The sequence below is a fragment of the Doryrhamphus excisus genome, linkage group LG18 (genome assembly GCF_037039965.1).
Source record: "Doryrhamphus excisus strain RoL-2023G ecotype Guam linkage group LG18, RoL_Dexc_Guam_v1.1, whole genome shotgun sequence".
NCBI lineage: Eukaryota > Metazoa > Chordata > Actinopteri > Syngnathiformes > Syngnathidae > Doryrhamphus > Doryrhamphus excisus.
The window spans coordinates 6485855-6504313 of NC_136374.1; the positions used below are offsets into that span (position 1 = coordinate 6485855).

The window sequence follows — 18459 nt, forward strand, 5'->3', positions numbered from 1 at the left end:
CCATCACACTACCACCACTATATTTTACTGATGGTATGATGTTCTTTTTTTGAAACGTGGCGTAACTACCCACATGTAATGGGAGTTCAACTCTTGAGTATTTTCCCAAAGATGGTGGGGATCATCAAGATGTTTTTTGGCCAAATTAGCCTTAATGTTGTTTTTGTCCAGCAGCGGTTTTGGTCTTGGAAATCTGCCATGCAGACCGATTTTGCCCAGTGTCTTTCTTATGGTGGAGTCATGAACATGGACCTTAACTGAGTTAACCTGCAGTTCTTTTGATGTTGTTGTTGCGTCTTTTGTGACTTCTTGGATGAGTTGTCGCTGCGCTGCGCTCTTATGGTAATTTTGGTTGGGCAGCCATTCCTGGGAAGGTTCACCACTGTTCCATGTTTTCACCATTTTTTGATAAAGGCTCTCACTGGGGTTTGCTGGAGTCGCAAAGCTTTGGAAATGTCTTTATAATGTTTTCCGGACGAATAGAGCTCAATATCTAAATATATATAATTATAATATTATAATTATATAATATATTATATATATATTATGTTTTAACAGGGGGCCAATTACTTTTTCACACAGGGCCGTGTAGGTTTGGGAGGTTTGGGAGCGATCAAATCGACCGACCGATCGCATCATCTCGAGTTTTAAACATTATTTCATGAGCGGCCAGTGAAAGCGTCTAACAATATAAATATGTCTAAATATAATTTTCTTGGTTTTAGTTAGTTTGAGATTTAGGATGCTGTCAAACATAGTCCAGCATGAAGCTGAGCCACACTTAATAACGTTTATGTTAGCTACATACGTACGTATATGCGGTGAACAATGCTCATATTCACTTTTACTTGGACTCTCATTGCTGCCTGTCATTAACGTCTATGCTGTTTATGCGCACATAAAAAATGACCTTTGACCCTCTCCCCCATGTGTGAGTGTCTGTATATGAATAAAACAGTTCAGGGTCAAACAAAATGGTGTCTCTAAAGTCCGGACATTCATTCATTCATTTTCTACCGCTTTTTCCTCACGAGGGTCGCAGGGGTGCTGGAGCCTATCCCAGCTGTCTTCGGGCGAGAGGCAGGGTACACCCTGGACTGGTGGCCAGCCAATCACAGGGCACATACAGACAAACAACCATTCACACTCACATTTATACCTATGGACAATTTGGAGTCGCTAATTAACCTAGCATGTTTTTGGAATGTGGGAGGAAACCGGAGTACCCGGAGAAAACCCACGCATGCACAGGGAGAACAAACAGAGATGGCCGAGGGTGGAATTGAACCCTGGTCTCCTAGCTGTGAGGTCTGCGCGCTAACCACACGACCGCCGTGCCGCCCCTACTGGTTCCAATTCACCATTAAAAAGCTGCCCAGAAGAAATATTTGTAAATAATATTTGGCGGGATGTCTTATATTGTTTTTTTTTGCTGAAAACTGATGCTGATATTTTCCACCTTTCTGTTTCTGATGCTGATATCCGCCATGGTGGTTGTATGCAGCATTTCTTAACCCTGAGATGCATAAGTGGGTCAAAAATGACCCGGTCAGGTTGTTTTCTTGGAATATCTTCGTAATTAAAAATTGTTATTATTTCATATTCCAGGTATTCCTAAAAAAACATGTTTTTAATATCATGCCATTCAAAATTTTAACTTACCTTTTATACATTTTAAGAAATTTTAGTTTTTGTGTTACTACCCCAACCTTCCATAAGTGGGTCAAAAATGACCCGGTCAGGTTGTTTTCCTGAAATATCTTCGTAATTAAAATTTTTTATCATTTCATATTCTAGTTATTCCTAAAAAAAACATGTTTTTAATAAATGGTCTGCACGCTAACAACTCGACCGCCATGCCGCCGCTATAGCATTAGTCCTAACCAAAATGGCTTAAAAACACATTGATTCTAATATGGGTAATTTTTGACCCACTTATGGAAGAGTGTAGGGTCCAGTCACTCATGCATCTAAAGGTTAATATCAGTTTTCATGTTTGGGAAAAAATCTGATACCAATGTCAACCGATATTGCATTTTTATACTGATATCAGCCCAATAATTATCGGACATAATTAAGAAAAAGAGCGAAGATAATAGGATAATAGGATTTTTCACTTATATGCCAAAGCTGGGGGCAAGCACGGCGGTCGTGTGGTTAGCGCGCAGACCTCACAGTTAGGAGACCAGGGTTCAATTCCACCCTCGGCCATCTCTGTGTGGCATTTGCATGTATCCCTGTGCATGTGTGGGTTTTCTCCGGGTACTCCGGTTTCCTCCCACATTCCAAAAACATGCTAGGTTAATTGGCCACTCCAAATTGTCCATAGGTATGAATGTGAGTGTGAATGGTTGTTTGTCTATATGTGCCCTGTGATTGGCTGGCCACCAGTCCAGGGTGTACCCCACCTGCCTCTCGCCAGAAGACAGCTGGAATAGGCTCCAGCACCCCCCGCGACCTTTGTGAGGATAAGCAATAGAAAATGAATGAATGAATGAGTTCTCCTCCTATTATGTGTGGAAGTGGTAACTTTTTGGCTTCTTACTTGGTCTTTCCCCAACCTCGGCCATCTCTGTGTGGAGTTTGCATGTTCTCCCCGTGCATGCGTGGGTTTTCTTCGGGTACTCCGGTTTCCTCCCACATTCCAAAAACATGCTATGTTAATTAGCAACTCCAAATTGTCCATAGGTATGAATGTGAGTGTGAATGGTTGTTTGTCTATATGTGCCCTGTGATTGGCTGGCGTCCAGTCCAGAGTGTAGACAGCTGGGGTAGGCTCCAACACCCCCTGTGACCCAATGAATCAATGAATGAATGAATGCCAAAGCTGAAATATGAATATCTTAGTCTACATGTGTTGCTTCACAAAATATGAAAATGGCCAAATTGCATCCTTTTACTATGTGGCTCTTGCTGGAAAAAGTTTGGACACCCCCGTATTATATGATATTATCTGTCCACACGATTGAGTCTAATAATATGTGAGGTTCTGTATTAGCCCCAAACCCTGGAGCAAAGCCTGGCTGATCCAATCCAACATGGGTGGAGGGGTGTTCTGTATGTATGTCACGGAGAAGTGTGTGTTCGCTGCGAGCCACCATCCATCATGAGCAGCAGCGTGTGTCTGTTTACGTGTTGTCGTCTCTCGGCGGGCGTCTCTCATCTGTTGGCTGCTGATAGAAGATAAGCGTACGTGCAGCAACACGCTGCTGCCTTCACGACATCGGGCACTTTTCACCACATTGCGAGCATCCTTGTGTGAAAATGGTGTGTTGGCACAGCATGTGGTGGGCAGGAAGTTCCTCGTCAGACCTTTTGCTGTGGAAGTGTAGCGTCCCACACGTGGTCTCGGAGTCAGGAACACATATAGCGTATAACCACCAAGTGACTTTGGTGTGTCCGTACGAGCAGGATGTTGATGCTTGTGTGTGTGCAGCATAGTTCTTCTCCCCGGAGAACATGAGTCATGCTTGACCTCTGACCTCTCTGTAATGAGCCAGCGTTGTTTAAGTTGGGATGGAGCCAAACGTAAAGCTGATTTGGAAAGAAGCAAAGTGTCTCTTAGGAGTTTTTATCTGAAATAACATGTTTTCTTCCACTCAAGTTGCGCCAAGTCAGCGCTGGTCAGAATTTCAATGACAACGTGTTCTTCTTCTCTGCTTTTTAATGGTGAATTGGAACCACTAGGGGCACTACGGCACGGCGGTCGAGTGGTTAGCGGCAGACCTCACAGCTAGGAGACCAGGGTTCAATTCCACCCTTGGCCATCTCTGTGCGGAGTTTGCATGTTCTACTCGGCTTTCTCCGGGTACTCTGGTTTCCTCCCACATTCCAAAAACATGCTAGGTTTATTAGCGACTCCAAATTGTCCATAGGTATGAATGTGAGTGTGAATGGTTGTTTGTCTATATGTGCCCTGTGATTGGCTGGCGAGGTGTACCCCATCTGACGCCCGAAGACAGCTGGGATAGGCTCCAGGACCCCCCACGACCCTTGTGAGGATAAGCAATAGAAAATGAATGAATGAATGAGTTCTCCTCCTATTTTGTGTGGAAGTGGTAACCTTTTGGCTTCTTATTTTGTCTTTCCCCACCCTCGGCCATCTGTGTATGGAGTTTGCATGTTCTCCCCGTGCATGCGTGGGTTTTCTCCGGGTACTCCGGTTTCCTCCCACATTCCAAAAACATGCCAGGTTAATTAGCGACTCCAAATTGTCCATAGGTATGAATGTGAGTGTGAATGGTTGTTTGTCTATATGTGCCCTGTGATTGGCTGGCGACCAGTCCAGGGTGTACCCCGCCTCTCGCCCGAAGACAGCTGGGATAGACTCCAGCACCCCCCCACCAATAACCAAATATTTTGGTTGTATCAACAATGTCAATCAAGTAATCTCAATTAATTTCAATTTAATTGTGAGTTGAATTAACTTGAGCTAATTAGTTAGACTAAATCAAAAGTGAGTTGAGATTACTTGATTTCTATTGTTGATACAACAAAAATGGTAATGGTAATGGTTTTATTTCATTTGAACATGCATCAGATTACAATTGAGTGCATCCCATAATCAGTTCACAGTTCCACATGTCCAAAAGGAGTAGGAAGAAGCAAAGCTTATTAAATCCTACCCCTCCATCTGGTACTTTTACAATCAGTAACTGTTACATTTGTTCACTTCCTGCTTTCCATAATACAGTTTAAGGTTTTTTTTTTAAATAATGCACCACCGAAGTACTTAAGTATTTGACCTAATAAAGAAAGTTCCCAAAACAAATCAATAAGTCACGTGAACTTGATCTTTTAAGTTGGAGAAACTTCGTTGTGAGTTGAAATGACCTGAAATAATTTGCTAGATTTAATCAAAATTTTAAGGCAGCAACGTTACAAATTTTTTTAAAGTTGAGTCCTTAACCTTTTAACCCCTTAACCCTTAACCCCCAAATGGTTTTGGTCATTCATGAGTAAATGTACAGTATTTTGGGATAAACCATGATAGCGTGACACTAAGAATACTCAATACACTTATTGAGGTCTCCTGGCAGAAGTAGTCCATTTGACGCAAAGCATGTTAGATGTGTGTGTTCCTGTGTGTCGATTTGAAGGTCAAGCAGGTGGTCCTTGTGGTCAGCTGACGTTTGTGTTATTGAGTCGGGAACAGGAAACAGAACATCTGACTGAAACTTTCCATGTTTTCAGGATGTCGGTGAAGCTGCGATTCGACTCTCCCGGAAGTTCAATCCAGCGGAGTCGCTCCTTCACTGGATTCGGCTCTCTGACAGGACAACGGCGGTGAGTTAGCATTGCTAGGAAATGACAAGCTCTGACAGTGAAGGAAGAAACGTTTGATGCGCTCTTACAACATTAAAAAGCCTTTCCGCTCAGCTGTCTTTGTCTTTTAAGGCATTCCTCTGCTCGGAATTCACTGCGCTCCAAAGTCGTGTCTGGAGGAAAAACTCCAAGAGCCCCTTTGTCTTCGAGGAGAGGATTTGGATCCGCCTTGTCCCTGCAGCCAGAAGAGGTGGACCGGGTCTTTCAGGCGCTACGCAAAGGCCTCAGGTGTATTACTGGGGGCGGGGGACCGGGGGGCGGGCTGCCATCTTCTGCCCACACAGCATTGAGGTCTAAGATCTAAAGCCTTAAAGGGGACCTATAATACTCATTTTTCGGCCTTTTGTATTGACCTGTGGACTCCTACAGCACCAAAGCTTTCTAGTGCTTCCAGAATCTGCACCTATTCAGCTGTATTTTTTTGGATTTCGTGGTTTGCCCGAAAATGCTTTAACACAAGAATACAATTTTACATGTCAGAAAAGTGGAAAAAGGTCCCCATAACAGGTCCCCTTTAAGTATCAGGTCTGAGGTCTCTCTATCAGGGTTCACACAAACATATGAATGTGTGTGTGTTTTCTGTGTGTGCAGAGAGCATGTGCAGCGCCACCAGGCTGAGATGGACTTCCTGTCCTCACGCCAGAGAGAGAGTAAAAGAAACTCCAGACTGGTGAGCTCAAACCCCGCCTCAAACACACACGTGGTCCTCGTGTTATGACTTTCCATGTTACGACGTTTCATGGTTACGCAAGAGCATAAATTATGAATTCGGAAATATGTAGTCGTTGTTACACCAAGGAACAATGTTCAGAAAGTGGAAGTGTCAACGGTCCGAGCCGCTCAAACGCCGCAACCATTAAGGATAAACATGGAAAGGATATGCTCCTATGAAAGTGACAGTGATAACCAAGCAGTGTCACGCCTCCTCCCAATAAGCCTATCTCTGCCTTCCCTGCAGGCCTTCCTGTACGACCTGGACAAGGTGACTCTTGCTTATCTTTCTCCCAGCACGTCCCTCACATCATCTTCACCCGTCTTTGCACCCGCAGGAGATACGAGCACAGGAGAGACATGTACGAAGACTGGAATTCCAAATCAGCAAGGTAAACGTGTGCACGTCCGTCCACGCTGCTCATGCGCCCGTGTCTCTCCACGTGTCTCCGTGTGTCCGCAGGTGGATGAACTCTACGAGAACTACTGCGTCCAGTGGCGCCTGTGTCAGGGAGTGGTCAACATGAAACAAGCTTTCTCGCTCTCGCCGTCCTCCAGAGCATCCAGGGAGAGTCTTTTGGAGCTGGGCCGCAACCACAGACACAGCATGCAGGTCGGTAGGGTGGGCTGGGACTTTTTGGTTCAGGCTGTTCAGGCAGAGAGAGACATTATATCAACATGTAGCATGTATCGACATGTAGCATGGAGCAGGTGTCAACATGTAGCATGTAGCACATGTAGAAGATATGAACATGTAGCATGTAGCATATGTAGAAGGTATCAACATGTAGCATGTAGCACATGTAGAAGATATGAACATGTAGCATGTAGCATATGTAGAAGGTATCAACATGTAGCATGTAGCACATGTAGAGGTATCATCATGTAGCATGAAGCACATGTAGAAGATATGAACATGTAGTATGTAGCATATGTAGAAGGTATCAACATGTAGCATGTAGCACATGTAGCGGTATCATCATGTAGCATGAAGCACATGTGGAAGATATGAACATGTAGTATGTAGCATATGTAGAAGGTATCAACATGTAGCATGTAGCACATGTAGAGGTATCGTCATGTAGCATGAAGCACATGTAGAAGATATGAACATTTAGCATGAAGCACATGTAGAAGATATAAACATGTAGCATATAGCATGAAGCACATGTAGAAGATATGAACATGTAGCATGTAGCATATGTAGAAGGTATCAACATGTAGCATGTAGCATATGTAGAAAGTATCAACATGTAGCACGTAGCACATGTAGAGGTATCATCATGTAGCATGAAGTACATGTAGAAGATATTAACATGTAGCATGAAGCACATGTAGAAGATATGAACATGTAGCATGTAGCACATGTAGCAGGTATAAACATGTAGTATGTAGCACATGTAGAAGATATGAACATGTACCATGTATCAACATTTAGCATGTACTACATGTGGCATGTAGCACATATACATTATATCAACATGTAGAAGGTATGAACATGTAGCATGTAGCACATGTAGAGGTATCATCATGTAACACATGTAGAAGATATTAACATGTGGCTTGAAGCACATGTAGAAGATATGAACATGTAGCATGAAGCACATGTAGAAGATATGAACATGTAGCATGAAGCACATGTAGAAGATATGAACATGTAGCATGAAGCACATGTAGAAGATATGAACATGTAACATGTAGCACATGTAGCAGGTGTCAACATGTAGTATGTAGCACATGTAGAAGATATGAACATGTAGCATGTATCAACATTTAGCATGTAGCACATGTGGCATGTAGCATGTATCAACATGTAGCATGGAGCAGGTGTCAACATGTAATATGTAGCACATGTAGAAGATATGAACATGTAGCATGTAGCATATGTAGAGGTATCATCATGTAGCACATGTAGAAGATATGAACATGTAGCATGAAGCACATGAAGATATGAACATGTAGCATGAAGCACATGTAGGAGATATGAGCATGTAGCATGAAGCACATGTAGAAGATATGAACATGTAGCATATGTGGCAGGTATCAGCATGTAGCATGTAGAACATGTAGAAGATATGAACATGTAGCATGAAGCACATGTAGAAGATATAAACATGTAGCATGTAGCACATGTAGCAGGTATCAACATGTAGTATGTAGCACATGTAGAAGATATGAACATGTAGCATGTATCAACATTTAGCATATAGCACATGTGGCATGTAACATGTATCAACATGTAGCATGGAGCAGGTGTCAACATGTAGTATGTAGCACATGTAGAAGATAGAACATGTAGCATGTAGCATATGTAGAAGGTATCAACCTGTAGCATGTAGCACATGTAGAGGTATGTAGCGGTATGTTCTGGTCCTCGGTCTCCCTGCAGGACATGTCGGCCATGGAGGGTGAGCTGGAGGTCCTCCTGGGAGAACTGCATGTGAAAATGAAAGGTAGACCAGTACCCGTCTCGTACCCAGCGCGGACGGTGGTCATGTATTTTCTCTTGCAGGTCTCATCGGCTTTGCTCGACTCTGCCCCGGAGACCAGTATGAGGTAAGCCTTACCGCAGGACCTTCATCTCCAAGATCTAAGTGAAGATGGATTCCAAAGATTGCTTCAAGAGGAAACTGTGTGCAGGTGCTACTACAGTTGGGTCGTCAGCGCTGGAGGATCCGAGGCAAAATTGAAAGTGATGATGTCCAGTCTTGGGATGAAGAGGAGATGGTCTTCCTCCCGCATATTAACCACAACTTTGAGATCAAGGTCATCATCCGTCCACCTTGTATATGGACATCTCCTGCATCACATGACCTCTATCGTGCCCCCCGCCAGGTGTCGGAAGCCAAGGGTTTGGGCTGGCTGCTGGTTGGCACGGTAACCTGCACCAGCGCTCACTTCTTTGTAGCCAGTCCTCAGCTGATGCTGGTGGACATCACCGAGCTGGGAACCATCAAGCTGCAGATGGAGGTCACCTGGAAGTAAGATGGAAACACACACTTCTCAACAACAATATGCAACGACACAACAAACAACGTGTGTTTGCAGTCCGCTGGACAGCGCAGAGAGGGCGGGTCCTTTGTCCATCAGCAAACAGTGGGGGTCCAGCAGGAAGACTTCTGTGCACAGCTGGACCGCACCGAGCACCCCCTCCTTTTCTGAAAAGTACTTCCTGGTGAGTACTACTACATCTCTGAGTCACCAGCACTGCTTCTGACAAAGTGTGTCCGACAATGAGTGCGCATCCGCAAGCAGGCGAGGTGGACGCAGCGTCCTCGTTTTGGCAGGAAGCACAAATCCAAGAAAATACAGGTGGAATAGGTACAGATTCTGGAGGATCTGTCTGGGTTATTGTGTGCAGCTGCTCTATACGTGTCCACAACTCAATACAAAGGATCTACTACATTTGTTTACCCAACATAGTAGATATAATAAGAGAAAATAAGACATAAGTCGTCCCTTTATATCACGGTTAATATCCCGCATGACAGTTTTGCTTATGTTACCTTCTTGGGCTTTAGTTTCTGTTTGGACTCTTATTTTGTATGTGACTTCCTGCTTTGCCTCGTCTTCTTTTGTTCCCCTAATCACCCACACCTGTGCCTAATCGAGAACCGCAGTTTGGAACAGGGGAGTCCCACAAAACAAGTGTAATGACCACATTTTCACTACTGATTTTGTGCTAAGGTCCGGCTTCTGAGCTCCAAGGCACCAGCACTGCCTCTGACAAAGTGTGTCTGACAATGAGTGCGCCTCCTCAAGCAGGCGAGGTGGACGCAGCATCCTCGTTTTGGCGGGAAGCACAAATCCAAGAAAATACAGGTGGAATAGGTGCAGATTCTGGAGGATCTGTCTGGGTTATTGTGTGCAGCTGCTCTATACGAGTCCATAACTCAATACATTTGTTTACCCAACATAGTAGATATAATAAGAGAAAATAAGACATAACGCCGTCCCTCTATATCACGGTTAATATCCCGCGTGACAGTTTTTCTGAAAAGTACTTCCTGGTGAGTACTACCACATCTCTGAGTCAGTCCGCTCGAGGGTCTGTGCCCAAAACCCTCCCTAAAAGCGGACCCATATTAGACCAGGTCCTGTTCTTTGCTAAGACCCAATCTTCTCTACAGTCTATGGTCCGTGAGCTGCAGGATGGGGGTGCTTCTGTCCCGTTCCACGTACCCAAGAGAGACAGGGGAGACGTGTCCCTGCTGAGCTACCTGTCCCAGTCATCCATCACGTCAAACCTCAGCCAACCAAGTCCAGCCCCCCTCAGGTAGGCGGGCCAGAACATGCATGAATGTTTTATAGTGTTAACGCTCACAAAACTGACTCACTAGCCGGGACACCAGTCTGAGGGGGAGCCGGACCCATGTGTCCCTTGGAGAGGAGGGGGAGGACACCATGGAGAGGAGGAGGGTGAGCGAGGAGGAGGAGGCGTGGGAGGGGGTGTATGCCGCTAAGTGTAAACCATCTTCTGTGACGGACCTGCAGAGGTGAGAAGAACCTTCTCACTGTGGACTAGAACCGTATGACTTGCAGGCTGCACCATATTATTATTATTATTATTATAATTATTATTACCATTTCCATCTTTAGGTGTGGCACCCCTGACATCCTCAAAGCCAGCACAGATCCACAGTCGGAGACTCAGGGGGCGGAGCCACGCCAGGATACCATCAGTGAGCAGGTCAGTTTGTCAGTCTTCTCTTGCGTTCTACTTTCAGAATTTTATCGCTAATACGTCACATGTCACAGGACGCCTCCCCTGACTCACCCCAGGCTGCCACACCCCCCTCAGCGAGTGGAATTCAGGAGCAGGCGCTACGACTGGGAATGCTGATCGTTGACCTGGAGACAACCTTGCAGAACCAGAGCAGCTATGACAAGGAGCTGCGGGTCCTGAATCAGCAGATAGTCCACTTATCCACCATACTGCGGGTGAGCCGGACCTTACCGAGTCCTGGGGGGGGGGCGGGGTCTAATGTAGGTCCGAGTCCAAACAGTGTCTCCTTCAGAACGACCTATCCCTGATGAGAAACTCATCATCAGAAGACACCTTGGCTGTTGAGGAAGTTCTCTGCAGCTTTGACTTCCTGTCACATGATGTCAACGTGGACGAGGAGGCTTCCGGGTGAGTTGGCGTGCAGAAGGTATGAAAAAACACCAGCGATGCAGCCAGAAGAAACCTTCTTTTCCCCCAAATAGTGTTACTTCTCTAAGAAGAACCTGTGAGGAGGAGCTTTTTGTTGCTCCTTTGACTAGTGGGAACTGTGGTCTGGATCAGGCTCTGGAGATTCACCTGAACACTTGCTGCATCTTACTTCAGGTACACCACCCTGCCTGCTGGTAGCTGCAGAACATGAGAGCGGCCTCACCTTTGATGTTCTTACTTCCTCAGACGCTCCAGAGGAGCCACTTGAGTGCCGCTCGGAGAGATCTGCTGGAGGACGTGTCTCTCCAGGCCGACATCGTGCAACGAATCAGCTGTTTGCTGCTGGAGAAGAAAAATGATGTCTCAACAAGGGAGCGTTAGTACAAAGGCTGACCTCCTTCATTTCTCTCATGTTTAGGATAGCATGCAGCATGTGTAGCATGTAGCACATGTAGCAGGTATCAACATGCAGAATGTAGCACATGTGGCATGTAGCACATGTAGAACATATGAACATGTAGCATGTAGCACATGTAGAAGATATGAACATGTAGCTTATAGCACATGTAGAAGATATGAACATGTAGCATGTAGCACATGTAGAAGATATGAACATGTAGCATGTAGAACATGTAAAAGATATGAACATGTAGCAATTAGCACATGTAGAGGTATCATCATGTAGCATGTAGTAGCACATGTAGAAGATATGAACATGTAGCATGTAGCACATGAAGAAGATACAAACATGTAGCATGTAGCCCATGTAGGATGTAGCATGTAGCACATGTAGCGGTATCATCATGTAGCATGTAGCACATGTAGAGGTATCATCATGTAAAATGTAGCACATGTAGAAGATATGAACATGTAGCATGAAGCACATGTAGAAGATATAAACATGTAGCATGTGGCACATGTAGAAGATATGAACATGTAGCATGTAGCACATGTAGAAGATATAAACATGTAGCATGTAGCACATTTAGAAGATATGGACATGTAGCTTATAGCACATGTAGAAGGTATCAGCATGTAGCATGTAGCACATATAGAAGATGTAAACACGTAGCATGTAGCACATGTAGAAGATATGAACATGTAGCATGTAGAACATGTAGACGATATAAACATGTAGTTTATAGCACATGTAGAAGATATGAACATGTAGCATGTAGCACATGTAGCAGGTATCAACATGTAGCTTATAGCACATGTAGAAGATATGAACATGTAGCATGTAGCACATGTAGAAGATATAAACATGTAGCATGTAACACATGTAGCGGTATCATCATGTAACATGTAGCACGTGTAGAAGATATGAACATGTAGCACATGTAGAAGATATAAACATGTAGCATGTAGCACATGTAGCGGTATCATCATGTAACATGTAGCACGTGTAGAAGATATGAACATGTAGCATGTAGCACATGTAGAAGATATAAACATGTAGCATGTAGCACATGTAGAGGTATCATCATGTAACATGTAGCACATGTAGAAGATATGAACATGTAGCATGTAGCATGTAGCACATGTAGAGGTATCATCATGTAACATGTAGCACATGTAGAAGATATGAACACGTAGCATGTAGCACATGTAGAAGATATAAACATGTAGCATGTAGCACATGTAGCGGTATCATCATGTAACATGTAGCACATGTAGAAGATATAAAGCTGTAATATGTAGCACATGTAGAAAGTATCAACATGTAGCATGTAGGAGTTGAGTATCGACCTTACATATGACCTTGGCAGAGGTGTCGTCCTTAGTCCTGCAGGAGGCTCCAAAGGAGGTGCTGCTGTTCTGGGAAGACTGTCTGAGCGACGTCACCTCACCATTCTGCTGCCGCTCGGATGACTTTGTCACAGCACTGAAGAGGAATTACTCTCACAAGGTCAAGGCCAAGGTCAAGGCCAAGCAGCCAGGACACTCTGAAAGAGGTAAAACCAAAACTTTGTTTCATCGCTTTTTGTATTGTGTAAGTGCAGTACAGTACAAGTACAAGTATAAGTACACGTGTTCCTGAAATGTATTTGTAAGTATCCTGTGTGTGTGTGTTTAGTTTTCAGTGGGCTGGTGCAGGAGGTGCAGGCGGCCAGCAGGGCGGCGTTGTGGCCTCCTCTGCCGCCATGCAGCCCAGACAAGGTCAGCGTCTTCCAGCTGTCACTTTACATGCAACGCTGCAACATCCGCACGCTGGGAGAACACGTGACCCGCCTCTCCAAGGAAGGTGACCCTTCTATGACCTTATTTGTCTTTACAAACCATCAGCCGTGTTTTTTCCGTGTGACTTTTTGAGAGATGCTTCGGATTATCCAGTGGCCTTGAATGCATCACACAATCCTTGTTTCCCTGGTTGCTCTCACAACCTCATATAAACGTTGTAATCATCCAATGCTGTTTCAGAGTACTTCCTGTGTGCCATGCGGGAACCCAAACGGAGTCGAGCTTTAAATAGGATGAAGATGCAGGGCATCGCGGAGCTCCTCCCACTGGGACTCACGCTGCAGACGCTTGCGGGGCTGCAGCTGGACGCCAACCACAAAGTGTGCAAAGCCGCCGCCGACTTCCTGCGACGAGCCGGCGGGTGCAGCCCCTTTCGTTCCAAGGCACGTAAATTTGTTTTATTAAAAGCACGGCGAAGCTGACAGGTCGAGTGTGTTTTAACAAAACGTGGCGTCCAGGCGGTGGTTTACTACACCGAGAGTTTGAGGAGCACCGACGTTCAAATCCAGCAAAGTTCCTGTTTGGCACTGAAATGTTTGATGGTGAGTGAGCGGCGTCACATCGGCTCTCTGTTGATTATGTCTCATTGTGTGTGCATGTGTTGTTGCTAGGCAACCGAGAGCGTGGACTATATCGCAGAGCTGTGGCGCTCAGCTGATGAAAACGTCCGCAGCGCCGCCAAGGAGGCGGTCTTGTCTTTTGGTAGGGAACGCACTTCCTGGATGGTCTCCCAGGTTGTTTGCTATGTATATAGCGGATGTGCGCTTGTGTGTTTGTGGCAGGTGGCAAAGGTCACGAGGCCTTCCAGAGGATGGAGCATCTGGACATGTTAATGCAAGAGGAGTTCTACCAGAACCTGGAGACTGAGATCACCGTCCTATAGGAACAACTTTCACGTGTCCCGTGAAAGGGGGTCCCGTGCCCCTCTGTCATGCATTGTATTTCTATAGCATTATTTGATTTTTTGGAAGTATTCTGGAAGGGAGGCTGTATAGGAACAAACTGCGCAACCTACGGATGTGGAGAAAAAAAACGTGTGAGATGGTTGCCGAGGCGACATCGCCTCTACTCCATTCATTTTCAATGGAACCTGCGCGTCCAGCCAAGCAACACTCAAAATTTGACTTTATGCGTCACGAGTCACAACACAATACCAGAAAGTTGAAAAATGATCAACTTTTCATCGGTGTCGCCCAGTTGACATGCAGTCAATATTCCAGGTTCTGAAATAATATTCAATGCCTCCGGTCAAAGACCAAAGATGTTCTTTCGAATGGAACATTCACACTCACAGTCATACATATGGACAATTTGGAGTTGCCAATTAACCTAGCATGTTTTTGGAATGTGGGAGGAAACCGGAGTACCCAGAGAAAAATCACGCATGCACAGGGAGAACATGCAAACTCCACACAGAGATGGCCGAGGGTGGGAAAAGACAAAATAAGAAGCCAAAAAGTTACCACTTCCACACAAAATAGGAGGAGAACTCATTCACTCATTTTCAATTGCTTATCCTCACGAGGGTTGCGGGGGTGCTGGAGCCTATCCCAGCTGTCTTCAGGCGTGAGGCGGGGTACACCCTGGACTGGTGGCCAGCCAATCACAGGGCACATATAGACAAACAACCATTCACACTCACATTCATACCTACGTATGGACAATTTGGAGTTGCTAATTAACCTAGCATGTTTTTGGAATGTGGGAGGAAACCGGAGTACCCGGAGAAAACCCACGCATGCACGGGGAGAACATGCAAACTCCACACAGAGATGGCCGAGGGTGGAATTGAACCCGGGTCTCCTAGCTGTGTCTAGCTTCATCCATGTTCACGAAACAATGCCGTGTGTGTTTGACAGATGAGCATATTTTTCTCTTGCTGGCTGGTAATCACCAACTCCAACCACTTCTGCCTGATGCTTCCCTGTGAAAGAAATCTCCCTTTAAGATTCTTATGTGGGTGCTTAGAAAAGCTAAACACATTTAGCTTTTCCTTACACCCTTCCTGGGTGACATTGCTAACACTGTAAGCAGGGCGAGGCCTACAGCATCTGGGCATACCCATATAAGGACGTCCGGATTGAATTCATGTCAGATTAATTTTTTGTTAGAAAAAAAGCCACTGTGCAGAGCCATCCGAAACGTCTTTCAGAGGTCAATTCCAAATGTGCAAATCTTATCGGACACTTTGGCACCGTTTAACACGTGAATGCAACAGAAAAGTGAAAATAGCTAATAGCTATAATTGGTGTTGCGTGCATCGTCAATAGCTAGCGTCATCAGGTAGTGTTTGCTCAAAAGGATAACATTTAAAAATTTCCACATTTTTCTTTGAAAAAAAATGAAAGGTTTTGTTACCATGGCAACTTGAGGCAGAGGACCCACACATAGCGAGGTGGATTTTAAATGACATTTAAAAAATATCAGCTTTAAACATTTCCTGTTTTAATGCTGTCCTCACAGCACCATCTGCTGGTGCGGATCTGCAACAGCATTGTTTTTCATCCATTTGTTTTTTGTAAAGTGATGCAGACATCTATTATTTTTTCATAAAAGGTCTTCTTCCCTACTAAAACAGTTGGTCTGGTGATGTCTGATGAAAAACACTACAGCTGGCGAGGGAAAGAAACTTTATTTAAATTAAAAAGCCGCAAAGCACACACCGACAGCTCAACACAGACTAAAAAGAAACAAGTTTGTGTCTTCTTTTGGTGGAAAGTTGATTAAAAAGCTTGACATGGCGGAGTGAAAGGAGGATTGTCCTGTGAGAAGAATTGAGTAGAGACGAGAAATCGTGGTGGTCACATGTGCTTCACAAATATGTCCGTCGTTTGCTTGCCCCCCACCAAGTTCAAGTGTCTTTACAGCATGGCCCGCAACTCTGCCCTCCAAAAACGTGGGTCGATGCTCCTCCGCCAACATAGTCCATCCAGCATGGCGGCAACAACACCATCCCACCCTCTCTAGGTGCCAACGATGGCCGGGTCGTGGGCGGCGTGCGGCAGGGCGGCATCCTGGCAGTGGTACAGGAAGCAGTTGCCCCAGCAGCTGTAGCAAATGAGGAAGAGGGCGGCGAGGAAGACCAAGGCACAGATGGTGCAGGGCTTCCTCTCCAGCAGAAAGCTGAGCAGGTAGAAGCCCATGAACATGGAGTGGTTGAACCACAACGCTGGGTTCAGCGGTTTGGGGATGAGCAGCACGGGCAGCAACCACTGCAGGCAATACATGATGGCGCCAGAGGGGACGTCTCAGCGGAGGCTCGCGCTCGCCAGGAAGTGGAAGAAGACGTCGAGAGTCGTTGAGGTCAGCTCATCCCTGCAGAGACACATCAGTTTGAAGAAACTACCATATCTTACTTATTGTGTGGGAATATGGGCTAATAACTATAAAAGCAATCTTCACTCGCTAAATGTACTGCAAAAAAGGTCAGTAAGGATAATTCATAATGCCGCCTACAGAGAACATACTAACTCCTTATTTCTAAAATCACAAATACTTCAACTTGCTGATATAGTTCATCTTCAAACTGCTAAAATAATGCATAAGGCTAAAAACAACCAATTAGCTAAAATTGTCATCCAATACTTCTCTACAAGAGAGGAGAAATATGATCTCAGGGAAGAAGTACATTTGAAACACTTCTATGCTACGACTACGTTAAAAAGCCATCGCATTTCAGTATGTGGAATCAAACTATGGAATGGATTGAGTAAGGAAATCAAACAATGCACAACGATGAGCCAATTCAAGAAACAATACAAGCAGTTGATGTTTGCTAAATACAAGGATGAAGAGTCTTGAACCAGTCATGATGTGCTATATATATCACTATATTGACACTTACTATGGTACCCATTATATCATTGGATGCTCATATCACCTTGTACATTATTTAAAAAAAAATTAAACTATATTATGGAAAGCAGGAAGTGAACAAATGTAACAGTTACTGATTGTAAAAGTACCAGATGGAGGGGTAGGATTTAATAAGCTTTGCTTCTTCCTACTCCTTTTGGACATGCGGAACTGTGAACTGATTATGGGATGCACTCAATTGTAATCTGATGCATGTTCAAATGAAATAAAACCATTACAAACTCTTGGTCTGAGCATGCGTACTGCATTGATTCCAAATGCGATATTGAAGAGGTGGTGGCCATCATTGACTGCACAGGTGTGCCACGCGCAGTGCAGCTCTTACTTCCTGGTTGTAAACTAGCATAATCCACGACTGTTAAATCCCAACTTGAGAACGTTTGCTTACATTCCAGGAATCCAAAGCAAGAATTGACGATAGCCTTCATCTTGCCGTTTTATCCAGAAGAGGGTGTAAAAGGGTTTTAAATCTCCGTCATAAAGCTACGTGACGTTAGCATATTTGCACCAAACTTCGTTTGAAAACGGCCGACTTTAAACTAGCAACCCTTACGGTGATTATAAAACCAACTTCATCAGCTCAAATACTAGTGAGACAACTTACTTATTCGGTGTGCTTCAAAATCGATGTAGTTTCTTACAGTCTTTTCTAGCCTTCAAAAGGCTTTCGTGTTACTAAAGCTTCACGGAAGGTCCGTTGGCGACGATTATTAGGAGTGGTAAGATTCCAGCCAGTGATGATATTACCGTGTACGACACGCCATAATCACTTCTTGAGCGTTTAATGTGAATGTTTTCAGATGACAGAGGTACTGGCTGCGGAGGCCAGTTTAGCTAACTGCTAGCCTAACAAGACTGCCTCACAAAGGCATTCTAAGGCAAAAATACCACAAACACCTTTCAAAAACAACATGGCGTACACGACATACTGATAGTAACAGTCGATTAAGCAAACTGGCGAACATACCTGGCATTTTTTCGGATCATTCTCTGCATAAATCAACCACAGACGTCATGTTCTGCTTCCCCGAGCTACTGCGTACGTGTTTGCTTGCTAGCAAGAGGCTAACCAGTAGTAAGGACCCCTACGGCTGGCAGCTGGCGGAGGTGCCCGTTGATGTGCCTGAGCACAAATACCACATTTAGAGTAA

At 44.8% G+C, this 18459-nt stretch overlaps 2 protein-coding genes across 2 annotated transcripts; one reads left to right on the forward strand and one right to left on the reverse strand.

Moving 5' to 3' along the window:
* Nucleotides 1-5138: 5138 nt before the first annotated feature.
* ripor3 (RIPOR family member 3) lies at nt 5139-16977 on the forward strand. The gene is made up of 24 exons (XM_078798442.1): nt 5139-5286; nt 5398-5553; nt 5917-5995; nt 6284-6307; nt 6375-6428; nt 6500-6649; nt 8426-8489; nt 8549-8592; nt 8677-8802; nt 8872-9017; nt 9085-9211; nt 10167-10312; nt 10377-10532; nt 10636-10726; nt 10795-10977; nt 11055-11170; nt 11245-11365; nt 11438-11567; nt 12976-13146; nt 13269-13436; nt 13613-13815; nt 13891-13974; nt 14044-14134; nt 14215-16977. The coding sequence occupies exons 1-24, from the start codon at nt 5195-5197 to the stop codon at nt 14313-14315; spliced, it is 2823 nt and encodes a 940-aa protein (XP_078654568.1). The 5' UTR covers nt 5139-5194; the 3' UTR covers nt 14316-16977.
* Nucleotides 16046-18416, reverse strand: blcap (bladder cancer associated protein). Its single transcript, XM_058054404.2, has 2 exons — nt 18276-18416; nt 16046-16747 (listed from the first exon to the last, which is right to left on the reverse strand). The coding sequence occupies exon 2, from the start codon at nt 16657-16659 to the stop codon at nt 16396-16398; it is 264 nt and encodes an 87-aa protein (XP_057910387.2). The 5' UTR covers nt 16660-16747; nt 18276-18416; the 3' UTR covers nt 16046-16395.
* Between the last annotated feature and the right edge of the window lie 43 nt (nt 18417-18459).

Excerpts from the sequence above, each read along its gene's own strand:
- ripor3 (XM_078798442.1), top strand. The coding sequence starts at position 5,195 with ATGTCGGTGAAGCTGCGATTCGACTCTCCCGGAAGTTCAATCCAGCGG. Across the intron at positions 9,018-9,084 it reads CAGATGGAGGTCACCTGGAA|TCCGCTGGACAGCGCAGAGA; the intron begins GTAAGATGGAAA and ends GTGTGTTTGCAG. Across the intron at positions 10,978-11,054 it reads ACTTATCCACCATACTGCGG|AACGACCTATCCCTGATGAG; the intron begins GTGAGCCGGACC and ends TGTCTCCTTCAG.
- blcap (XM_058054404.2), bottom strand. The coding sequence starts at position 16,659 with ATGTATTGCCTGCAGTGGTTGCTGCCCGTGCTGCTCATCCCCAAACCG.